Here is an 11,958-nt window from a genome sequence, read left to right on the forward strand (position 1 = left end):
TATGTGTGTGTGTGTGTGCATGTGTGTGTGTGTGTATGTGTGCGTGTGTGTGTGTGCGTGCGTGTGCGCGTATGTGTGTATGTGTGTATGTGTGTGTGTGTGTGTGTGTATGTGTATGTGTGTGTGTGTGTGCATGTGTGTGTGTGTGTATGTGTGCGTGTGTGTGTGTGTGTGTGTGCGTGTGTGCGCGCGTATGTGTGTATGTGTGTGTGTGTGTGTGTGTGTGTATGTGTGTGTGTGTGTGTGTGTGCGTGTCCTCACCAGTTTGTCTCCCTCATAGCTGCCTCTGCTGCAGCACATTCCCCTGCCTCTCTCGGAGCAGCAGCAGATGAGGTCAGCGAGAGGGCGAGTCAAATCTGCGTTCACGTCCTGTGGCCTGGACGGACCTGACGACACCAGAACAGTGGAGTATTGGACTACAGCTTAGCAACACAACTTCGGCATAGGCTGATAGAAAAATCTTTAGCTAATGACAGGTATCATGACTGATCATTAGGCAGTCTAGAAACCCAGACACGACAAAGGCGTCATGAACAAAGACAAACAGAATCGATTACCGCTGTCTGAGCTGGATAGTCAAAGCTAACCACTGCTGTCTGATTTGACCAACAGGGTTGATTTTTTATTGCATGAGTTGAATAATCGGGATCAATTGTTTTGGTATGAGCTGGGTTGTCGGGATTGATTAGTGCTGTCTGACCTGTGAGCAGGCTGATTAGGAGACCCCCTGCGAGCGTGCCTGTGAAGCCAACAGCACTGTAGTACAAATAGGACATGGAGTACCAGACTTCAGCCAACACAGGCCTGCACAGCACAGATAAATGATCAGCTCACAGTCAACCTGTACATTTACATTACATTACATCTGTTCATTTTGCAGACGCTTTTTATCCAAAGCCACATCCTACACAGGCAGAATACCAACCGCTGTTTGCTACACGCGTCAATAAATGAATGAACGACTGAAACAAAAGCTCCCCGTCTGACTTTTCTAACATATGGACTAAACTACACCTGTGTCCGCACCGACCCAGAACTCCATTTCGGTTCTGACGGAACTTCCGTACGGACTCATGGGTTCTTATAAAGTTGTAATGTAGGAGACTAAGGGGTTGACAGTAGCCCAGTGGTTGTTTGCTATGCTTTGTGTGTTAAGGTTAAAAAGCTGGAGTTGGTCCAGTGGGTATAGAGAGACAGATGGAGTTTACCTGTGTGAGGAGACAGGGGAAGTGGAGTTGAGTGGGATCTGAGTGGTATTAGCGACAGCGGTCGTGTTCAGTAAGAGACAGTCCTCAGTGCTCAGTTCCAGCGGACGGGTGTTAAGGCTGGAGGGAGGGTAGACAAATGCTCCCACTCCGACCCAGAAGGACAGAGCAATGCCCAGGGCGAGGCCACCGGCGGCGCCCTGGAGAACGGTAATGAGACGGCAGGAGGAGTAAAGTATCTGTCACCTCTGACAGAGGAGGGAACAGAGCTAAAGATGATTTTATAATCTGCTCAGAATCCAAGGAATCTCCAAAGAATAAACATTTTGTATTTATGACAGAAGTGCAAAATTCTCCGTCTCTAGCCGATATCAACAGCTCACATCAATGGGGATCACAAAGCAAAAATTTCAAACTTGGGTAGAACTATCTATCTATCTATCTATCTATCTATCTATCTATCTATCTATCTATCTATCTGTATATCTATCTATCTATCTATCTATCTATCTATCTATCTATCTATCTATCTATCTATCTATCTATCTATCTATCTATCTATCTATCTATTTATCTGTCTATCTATCTATCTATCTATCTATCTATCTATTTAGCTAGCTAGCTTTTTAGGTTTATTCCATTCATTCCATTGCGGTAGTGATATTTCTGTGATGAGGTGATGAGATGTTTTTGGTTTACCTTGGCGTTGGCGCAGGGAAAGAGAATTCCCAGAGAGAACAGAGCCAGCATGGGTCCTCCACACATCCCGTGGATACTCAGAGCTGCCTGGGACACACAGACATAACACAGTACCACAGGAGCAGATGTGAGACGAGCAGAATTAAGATGAAAGGAGTGAAGAAGAATGAAATGGGGAAGAGGTTCTGGAGGAGCAGGGATTAGGAGAAGATAATACCTGGAGGTCAGAAATGCAAAATCTCAATAATAATAGTTAACATATTTAGGTCAAGATTTTTCTACTAGGGAAGAAGAAGAAAGAGAATGAGAAGAAGAAGAAGAAGATGATGATGATGATGATGATGATGATGACAGAGGAAGAAGCTTATTGAAAGACCCTTTTCATCCTAGCCATTTCAGTTCATGCATTTTTCCCTCCCAAAATTTTGTAATTATTTTCAGTCAGAAATCCACCACAGTTTGCCTCAAGTCTTCATGCAACAGATGTTTTCGTTGTCTCCTCTCAGTAACCAAAGCCTAACAACAGTTTACTGCAGTTTTTATGTTTCTAGTCAAAAACAGGTCAGATCCATTCAGTCTGCCTCCATTTTATGTGTCGCACTGTGGTCACATGCAAAACATGACACTGAATGTGCTAAAGCTGTCACATACACTGACTGCCATTTACCTGCACTGAGGAATAACAATATTTACCTGCACTGAGGAGTAAGAGTATTTACCTGCACTAAAGAATAAAAATATTTACCTGCACTGAAGAATAAGAATATTTACCTGCATTAAAGAATAAGAATATTTACCTGCACTGAAGAATAAGAATATTTACCTGCACTGAAGAGTAAGAATATTTACCTGCTCTAAAGAATAAGAATATTTACCTGCACTGAACAATACGAGTATTTACCTGCACTGAAGAATAAGAATATTTACCTGCACTGAAGAATAAGAATATTTACCTGCTCTAAAGAATAAGAATATTTACCTGCTCTAAAGAATGAGAATATTTACCTGCAGTAAAGAATAAGAATATTTACCTGCACTAAACAATAAGAATATTTACTTGCACTGAAGAATAATATTTACCTGCACTGAAGAATAAGAGTATTTACCTGCACTGAAGAATAAGAATATTTACCTGCTCTAAAGAATGAGAATATTTACCTGCAGTAAAGAATAAGAATATTTACCTGCACTAAACAATAAGAATATTTACTTGCACTGAAGAATAATATTTACCTGCACTGAAGAATAAGAATATTTACCTGCTCTGAAGAATAAGAATATTTACCTGCACGGAGGAATAAGAATATTTACCTGCACTGAAGAATAAGAATATTTACCTGCTCTAAAGAATGAGAATATTTACCTGCAGTAAAGAATAAGAATATTTACCTGCACTAAACAATAAGAATATTTACTTGCACTGAAGAATAAGAATATTTACCTGCACTGAAGAATAAGAGTATTTACCTGCACTGAAGAATAAGAATATTTGCCTGCACTGAAGAATAAGAATATTTACCTGCTCTAAAGAATAAGAATATTTACCTGCAGTAAAGAATAAGAATATTTACCTGCACTGAAGAATAAGAATATTTACCTGCACTGAAGAATAAGAATATTTACCTGCACTGAAGAATAAGAATATTTACCTGCACTAAAGAATAAGAATATTTACCTGCACTGAACGATAAGAATATTTACCTGCACTGAAGAATAAGAATATTTACCTGCTCTAAAGAATAAGAATATTTACCTGCACTGAAGAATAAGAATATTTACCTGCACTGAAGAATAAGAATATTTACCTGCACTAAAGAATAAGAATATTTACCTGCACTGAAGAATAAGAATATTTACCTGCTCTAAAGAATAAGAATATTTACCTGCGCTGAAAAATGAGAATATTTACCTGCACTGAAGAATATTTACCTGCACTGAAGAGTATTTACCTGCACTGAAGAATAAGAGTATTTACCTGCACTGAAGAATAAGAATATTTACCTGCACTGAAGAATAAGAATATTTACCTGCTCTAAAGAATAAGAATATTTACCTGCACTAAAGAATAAGAATATTTACCTGCTCTAAAGAATAAGAATATTTACCTGCACTGAAGAATATTTACCTGCACTGAAGAATATTTACCTGCACTACTCCTCCCATGTAAGACGCAGCCACTGCCATGCTTGTACACGCCACTCCAAACACAACACCTGCAGGTGACAACACACACATCAGACGAGGTCTTCGGGCTGCTCTTCAAGTCTTTACACACTGTTACTTTGCCACACACCCACACACACACACACACACACATAGACACACACACACACACACACACACACACATACACATACACACATACACACACACATACACACACACACACACATAAATACACACATAAACACACACACACACACACACACACACACACATAAACACACACACACACACAAACACACAGGGTGGTTTTCCAATGTAAGACGTGTTTTGTCCTATCAGAGACATGCAAAGAGGAACTTTTCATACATCGTTTCTACTGCTGAATCTGCCAACCAAAACCTATTGCTGATATAGAACATGGACATTTCCTATGACTGACAGTCAGAGGTGGACATGGCTGCTTTGAGCTCTTTGTATGATGAAGGTCCTAAATGGGCTGTCCATCTCAGAGATGAGGGCTGAGATACAGTGTTAATGTTCAACAGGACGGCTCTGGATAATCCCACCCCCCCACCCCCACCCCCACAGCGGACAAGTAAACCATTCAAAACACACTGTTGTTCAACAACACGCATCTGGATTAGCCAGAGGCAGAAAACCAATCTACAAGCATGGAGCCAGGGTGGAGATCCTGTCCTGTGTCCACATGGCAGCAGTGACCTGGTTTGTTGAGCCTACTCCTCTCTCTGCAGGGTTAATCATGTCACTGAGATAACAGTGAGGCCTGTTGATCCTTCATAATCCCCACTTCTCTTTATTCATTGCCCCATGTTATCCCTCCTCTCAGTCCATCGCTGCCTACAGCTGCACTGGACCAGTGTTTCACATATAGCCCTGCGCCACAGGGGGGCGCTGTGTGTTCAATCAAAGCTGTCTATGCTGAAGCTATAACTGTCTATAAAACTCTGTGTTATGGCATGTAAAGCTTTCAAATGGGTTATCTCATTGGACAGATGATGTTGTCTGGTGAGAATGAGAAGTACCTTTTGGCACAAGTGTCAGGTAATGAAATCTCACTGTCGTAACTCGAGGACACTTTCATTAAACAGAACTCTGTGGTCTTTTCACTTTGTTCAGCTCAAGCTTTTAGAGGAAGATTTATAGGTTGAAGCCATGTTTGTAGAAGGTTTTCATTCCTCCAGGTGCAAAATGTTGATGGTTGACATTTGACTGTGACTAGTGGTTAAAAGTGAAGTAGTGTTTATCCAGAATGTTCTAGATGTTCATACGCTGTCATGCCTTATCTTGCTGTTTCTATAGCCATATGGTTTAATGACATCATGAAAATATGGGTGTAAGCCTTTTTTTCCCTGATGAATTTCATCTGATCTCATTCATGTTGTGGTTTTCAGATATGTGAAACATAATACCCAGCCACACAGGGAAAAAAAAATAATAAATAAAGCTGTTTCTCTTTGGCCATGGTGGAGTGAAAAGCTTTGGTTAACATACGCTTATGATGATGCAGATGTCAGTTCTATACACCGTAAATAGAGAAATCAGTCCCGTTTTAAGGTCCCCTAACACATGCGTGTTTGCACCGTAGCTTCGTTGAGATATGCATGGTTACCATGGTAACACACACACACACACACACACACACACACACATGCGCGCAAGCACACACACACTTTCACTCTTTCCTCCATAGCCAATTGGAAATGTTACTAATCATCCCAGCAGGTCTGGGCTGGTGATGTAAGGTGGAGCTGAGATAAAGCCATGCCAGACCGTGTTAGTCGTCTGCTGATCCAGGTGGAAGTACTTATGTGCCTTTCGTAGACACACATACATTTCTGATTGCTCTATTTGTTGAAAGTGGATTCTACAATGTACAAAGTGACCTGTGCTATACATTCAAGTAATTCCATATGATGTTTGGTCAGATGAGGTACGACTGATCCATGACGTTAACATTCTTAGTATTTCAAGCAGGAGGGAAAAATGTTCCTCCCTGACTGTGATTGGAGGAGGGCCGCGGTAACCATGGTGATATTTACATAGGCCTTTGCTGGTGTAGGTGGCTGCTCGATTGGACAGGTCCTTGCAACACTGCTTCACAAAGTCCTCGAAAGTGACTGTGGCCAGAGCATTGATGCTGGCTGCCACTGTGCTGAAACACACAGGTCCATTTTCAACTCAATAAACATTACTTTCGTATTCCATTGATCATTTTCACTCATTGTTACGTAACACAGCAATATGATGTAATGTAATGAGCATATCTCCATGTTTAATGCTTTTAAACAGTAAGCTTGTCGTTGATATGCATCAGAATTGTGTAAGTAATAATGGTAATAAAGGTACTAATGCAAAATTCACTGTTGGAAAATGAAATGGCTGTTTTTACCTCAGAGTGCCGCTGAAGGCACAGGCAACAAACAGACCAGGCAGTCCAGGAAAACTTCCCAGTATGTCCATCACAAAATAGGGCATGAGCTGAGTTGGGAGACACAGAGTAACCAGTGACGCACAGTAAAGTAACAGTGGGCTTTCTGGAATGGCTTAAACGAGCGCGTACTGTCCTCATGACTTGTCTAGTCCAGTCGGAGATTGTGTTTTGTGTGGGAGTGTGTTTATGTTTTTAACAAGGAAGATCAATGGTTACGAAATTAACAATCTGACTCGGTTTTCAACTGAGCTGTCAGAGGTCTGTCGCTGTCTTAGCTCTGTGATTTTGTTCTCAGGAGAGAAGAATAACAGAATACAGGGTTGAAGTGTTTGGTGAATCAGAAAGACCGGATGACTCAACCTGGTCTGGAGCTGAGACATAGTTGGCTGACCAGGGATCACAGGTAGCGTAGAATGCATACATAATTAGTCCAGAGGACACAGCGCAAAGCAGAATGATCCAAAGCCCCAGCAGGTTCAGATACAAAGCCCTGAGAGAGAGAGAGAGAGAGAGAGGGAGAGAGAGAGAGAGGGAGAGAGACAGAGAGAGAGAGAGAGAGAGAGGGAGAAAGGAAGAGAGGGAGAGAGAGAAAGAGACAGAGAGGGAGAGAGGAAGAGAAGGCGAGAGAGAGAGAGAGAGAGAGAGAGAGAGAGAGAGACAGAGAGAGAGGGTGAGGCAGGATTTTGTGTTCTTTCAAAACAGACAAACGTTGGCAGACGCCCGACTTTTCAGCATCTGGTAAATTTTGCCAGCTTGTGAGGGCCCTTAAGGGGAGGGGTGGATGATTTATGTGCATAGAAAGAGCCTGACAGAGATCCTGACAAAATGCTGGATGTGAAGGAAGACAACAGAGCGTCTTTTTTTGTGTGTGTGAAAGAAATATGAATGAAAACCTGCCCACTGTTCTACCGTCAGCCTCACGAGGGAGATAAACTTAACCAGATGCTTTCTGATCTAATGAGTGAACGCAACAATTCAGCATCTGGATTTGAGCGATTTCGGTGGAGATTACAGAGTGGTATTTAGGAGAGAGAGAGAGAAATGGGAAAAGACATGTTAGAGCAGGGCAGGGTTGTCAAGGCAGGGCTTCCAAACAGCTTTCTATTGTCACAGCGAAACAGAATGCATGAATCACCTAATGAAAATCTTACAAATAAAGTAACACAACCCCCCCCCCAGCCATTGGTGAAGAAACCCAATGTATCTGCTGCTTTTGCCCAGTTACAAGCACCCACCATCGGGCATGGGACTCCGTCTTACAGGAGATGCACCTCTGGATGGTGGACTGGTTCACGCCGTAGATGCCTAGCCAGGTGAAGGTGCCCCCAACGGAGATGGTCCAGAATGTGTGACGTCTCAGGGGGTCGGGGTCAAAGCTGGACAAAACGGGGATAAGAATTTCTCTCAGCAGTGACTGTACGATAAACGGGCTGTTCGAGTTCTTGTTTCCGTAACGTGATTAGTCATTTCATGAATAAGAAAAAAAGATAGGTGCAGTCAGTTTTCAGTCCGCTTGGCCAGGTACATGGGATAAAAAAAGATATGATTCTCATGCATAGTTCCTCTCAAATGTTCGTTTGTTTCAGTAGCTAGAACAAGCAACAGCTATTGAAATGATTCACAATAAGCTGTAGATAATGAGATCTTCTAGTTACGTAACAAGTGAGAACACATTTATAAATACAGTGTAACAATTCGGCATGGGTGGTGCCCTTAAGCTCTCAGGAGGCAAATCTATGCAACAGCCTTTTGGAATCCTCACTGTCACTGGACATTCTGAACATTCTAGCGCTCCTGGGCACCCCTCACTTTAGACATTCTAGAACTCTTAGGCACTCCTGACACCAGACATTCTGAAACACCTCAGTGAGCTGACGTGAGTGACGGACGTGTGGAGGGGTACGGTTTGGACTTACTCAAACACTTGCAGTCTGTCTCCTCTCTGGCTCATGCTCCACACTGCAGCTACCCCCCCGGCCTTGACAGTGCCTTGTACCAGTACAGTCAGGAAACCCACCACCATCACCACCATCTGGAAGGCATCTGTCCATACTACTGCCTTCAGACCCCCCTGAACCAACATCACATAAAGCAGCAGAATTACAACATTTTCTGTTCACTTCATCCATCCGTCTCTTCATTCTCTGTGTCTTTACTACATCCCTCATCTTCTAATGCTTAAAACTCATAAATAAATCAGTCAGTTAGTCAGTTAGGTACTTTGGAGAAATGTCTTGCATTTAAACACTATGCTAACTGATCCTCTGTTTTAGAGAGTGTGCTTGATCATGAATTCATCACTGATCACTGATATCTGACTGACGCAGCTGCCATAAACGATGTACTCTACGTGTGAAATCAGTCTGCTCTCTCAAAGAGGGAAAAGTTGCTATATTATTATGTTGTGTATTAGCAGGTTATACACAAAAATGTTTTTTTTTCCCTGTGCACGTTCTCTATCTGAAGGACAGAGGAGCCAGAAGGCTGAGTTCTGAAGCACATTTAACAGAGAGCACACAGCTCTGAGAATGGCCTTGTGTGTGGCCTTTGTCCATTTAACACGCTCTATACCTGAGAGCCTCTCCTCTCCTCTCCTCTCACTGAAGAACTTTCCTGACTTAGCTGATTGTTTTTTTTGTTATATGTACTTTGTTAGTACGGTTAAGGTTTACTCAGCCTGTGTTTGCTCGGTCTGGAGAAAGTGTGAGTTCCTCACACAGAGACCCTACTCACCAGCGTACAATAGAAGGTACAGACAATCCCAGTGGCAAATATGGATCCCCACAGGTCAAAGCCTGTTACTGTGGACAGAACAGGGTCGTAATGCTCACAGACGTGAAACAGTAACCTGCGCTAGATCACCCTCTGCAGAGCTTACAGAAATGCAGTGAAATACAATGCTCCAGCTAATGGTTAAAAGGACAACTCTACAACACATAATAATTACGTTACACGTTTATTGTGTGGTTAATAAATGCTGTACTATTATTACACTGGTAAAAGCTGGTAATTACAAGTTATTACCCTGTAATTAATATTTAATTAGCAAACCGGCGCATACATGCTGCTTCGTAATTCATTACCTGCTGTAGATTTCGACTGGTGCCGTAATGTTTAACTTGTGATTTTGTTGCCACATAAACACACGCGTGTGGAGATGTTGAGTTAATGTTTACTGTCATTAACACTCACCTTGATTTAAGGCTAGTGCTGGGGCATACACAACAACCCCCGTGTATAAGATCTGTGAGATGATTAACATAGAGTGTCAGTGTTTAAGCTCTTACTGCCTCCTGTCGTAGAAAAAACGATGGGTTTAGTAGAACTGGTGTAAAACTCACCGTCTGTACCATGTAGATAAGTGTAGCAGCCATACGAACTCCCTTACAGAAACGCAACTGTAAATACTATGGACAGAGACATGGGACAGACTATAAAACAACATGAAGGGGGGGGGGGGTTCCTATTTAAATATTTTAATTAAGAAATAATTGAAATAATTTCATGATCAAGATAATTACATCACAAAATCATATCAGACAAATTGTAATAAAAAATATATGATAAAAGTTTAGAATACTTTTGAAAATTTTGTTTGTTTGTTTGTTTCTTCATAAAATCCAAGCAGTGAGTAATCGAAGCAAATGTTACAACCATTGTTTTTCATGTCACATCAAACAAAACAATACTATAGATTCAAACGTCTAATTTACTTATTTACTCTGGTTCTATGGTTCTCCCTCCTTCTCTCTCTCTCTCTGTCTTTTTCTCTCTGTCTCTCTGTCTTTCTCTCTCTCTCTCTGTCTTTTTCTCTCTGTCTCTCTCTCTTTCTCTCTTTCTCTCTGTACTACAGACATGCGGTTCAGCAACAGCAGTGTGTATGTCCAGCAGAGTTGAAGGTTTGAGAGACTGGCTAAACTCTGAGAATCTCTCTCATGATTTATGACCAGATGTGAACAGACTAGGCAGGCGGACCCTGTCTACATGTGTGTGGCTGACAGTTTGGGTGTGTGAATGAAATGTAGTTTGTATCCATATGGCTTTCATCAATTTCTAATCTGGACCTCATATAAAGATGAAGATTGACAGCTGGTGTGGTAACGGTATATGGACAGCCAAATTTCTACAGACACCCTTACGAAGCTTTAGAAACATTGGAAGAAAAGCTGTCAGCCCAGTCCTGTAGCAGAGGCATACTGTAATCACACAAAAGGAAAATCACGCTGGTTTGTGGCCATGAAAGAATAAAAACGATGGAATGATTCATGATGTTAATCCGTAGCCCCTGACTGTTTAGGCTATTTATCTAACGTCATTATTAACGTCACCTCTGCCCACTTCCATTATTTCCTTTAACCGAAGGAAATGGTTCTGCAAAGTCTTCAGAGTAGAGACAATTAAGCTATTTATCCGTAATCTGTTCTGAGGAAACTTCTGAAGTGTTTCAGTGGGGAAAAAAAATAGGAAAATATATTATTCTTGAGAAAAGGCACTGAATTTACTTGATTGTACTGCTTAAGTTTACTGTGTTTAAAAAAAAAAACCCAAACACCCAAAAATGATGACAGAATGTTGTTCTTCCCTTAACAAGGTATTTCCAGGTAATGTTCTCAGATGATGTGTTTTGTGAGTATGGTGGAGGAGTTGAAACCCAGGGAAGGATGAATGAGGAAATGTGTCATACCTCATAGGTGCTGGTGATGCCAGATCTGTAGAAGACGGGTAGGAAGAGTTCTGCCGTGAAGAAAATCACAAACAGGTAGGCAATGCCAAACAGGACAAAAGAGGCTCCGAACCGGTAAACATCGGACGGAGCCCCGAGAACCGTCACAGCCGACATGAAACTGGCCGTGAGGGAGAGGGCGACCGGGCCGCAGGACATCTGCCTGCCACCCACCAAAAACTCCCGCGACGAAGCTTTTTTCCTCTCCTTTACCGCAAAGAACACTCCAATGCCACTGGATACCACAAACAGACAGGCAAAAACCACATAGTCCCAAACCTGGAAAGTTCCTACCCCACGGCTGTGGGACTCCATGGTGAATCTGGGGAAAGAAACGAAATAGTTCTCGAACAATCTGGAGAATTGTGGAAAAATGATGAGTCCCCCCCCCTAAAAAATATCTTCAGGCAGTGGGGACAGATGCCGTGTCTGATTAGCGGACACTGGGTTTCCTGACCTTTTTATCATTCAGGAATGAAGGAGAGCCCTTGGGGTGTAGTATGTGTTGATGATTATAGTTTTTCACAGGTTAAAAAAAACTGCTGATGACGAATGTTTTGTGTAGTGTACATGATGTTACTCATCAACCATTAACTTCTCTGATATTTGGTTACTGTTTCAGACCGTCCAGTTTTGTCTCGAATACCATTATTGTTCGACTCATTTTTAAAATGATATCTTTTAAAATACAAGCGTGAGCATTGATTTGATAC

At 41.9% G+C, this 11,958-nt stretch overlaps 1 protein-coding gene across 1 annotated transcript in view; it reads right to left on the reverse strand.

Annotated features, from left to right (window-relative positions):
• slc5a12 (solute carrier family 5 member 12) overlaps positions 1-11,560 on the reverse strand; it is a 12,932-nt gene extending 1,372 nt beyond the window's left edge. The window contains exons 1-14 of the mRNA XM_030790525.1: positions 11,207-11,560; positions 9,864-9,929; positions 9,715-9,766; positions 9,256-9,323; positions 8,439-8,593; positions 7,758-7,898; positions 6,883-7,012; positions 6,481-6,569; positions 6,131-6,243; positions 4,050-4,117; positions 1,905-1,991; positions 1,209-1,405; positions 701-804; positions 262-386 (exon numbers count right to left, since the gene is read on the reverse strand). Of these exons, the coding sequence (XP_030646385.1) occupies positions 262-386; positions 701-804; positions 1,209-1,405; positions 1,905-1,991; positions 4,050-4,117; positions 6,131-6,243; positions 6,481-6,569; positions 6,883-7,012; positions 7,758-7,898; positions 8,439-8,593; positions 9,256-9,323; positions 9,715-9,766; positions 9,864-9,929; positions 11,207-11,560 (1,749 nt within the window). The remainder of the gene's footprint in view (positions 1-261; positions 387-700; positions 805-1,208; positions 1,406-1,904; positions 1,992-4,049; positions 4,118-6,130; positions 6,244-6,480; positions 6,570-6,882; positions 7,013-7,757; positions 7,899-8,438; positions 8,594-9,255; positions 9,324-9,714; positions 9,767-9,863; positions 9,930-11,206) is intronic.
• Between the last annotated feature and the right edge of the window lie 398 nt (positions 11,561-11,958).

Source organism: Chanos chanos, chromosome 13 (assembly GCF_902362185.1).
Source record: "Chanos chanos chromosome 13, fChaCha1.1, whole genome shotgun sequence".
NCBI classification, from domain to species: domain Eukaryota; kingdom Metazoa; phylum Chordata; class Actinopteri; order Gonorynchiformes; family Chanidae; genus Chanos; species Chanos chanos.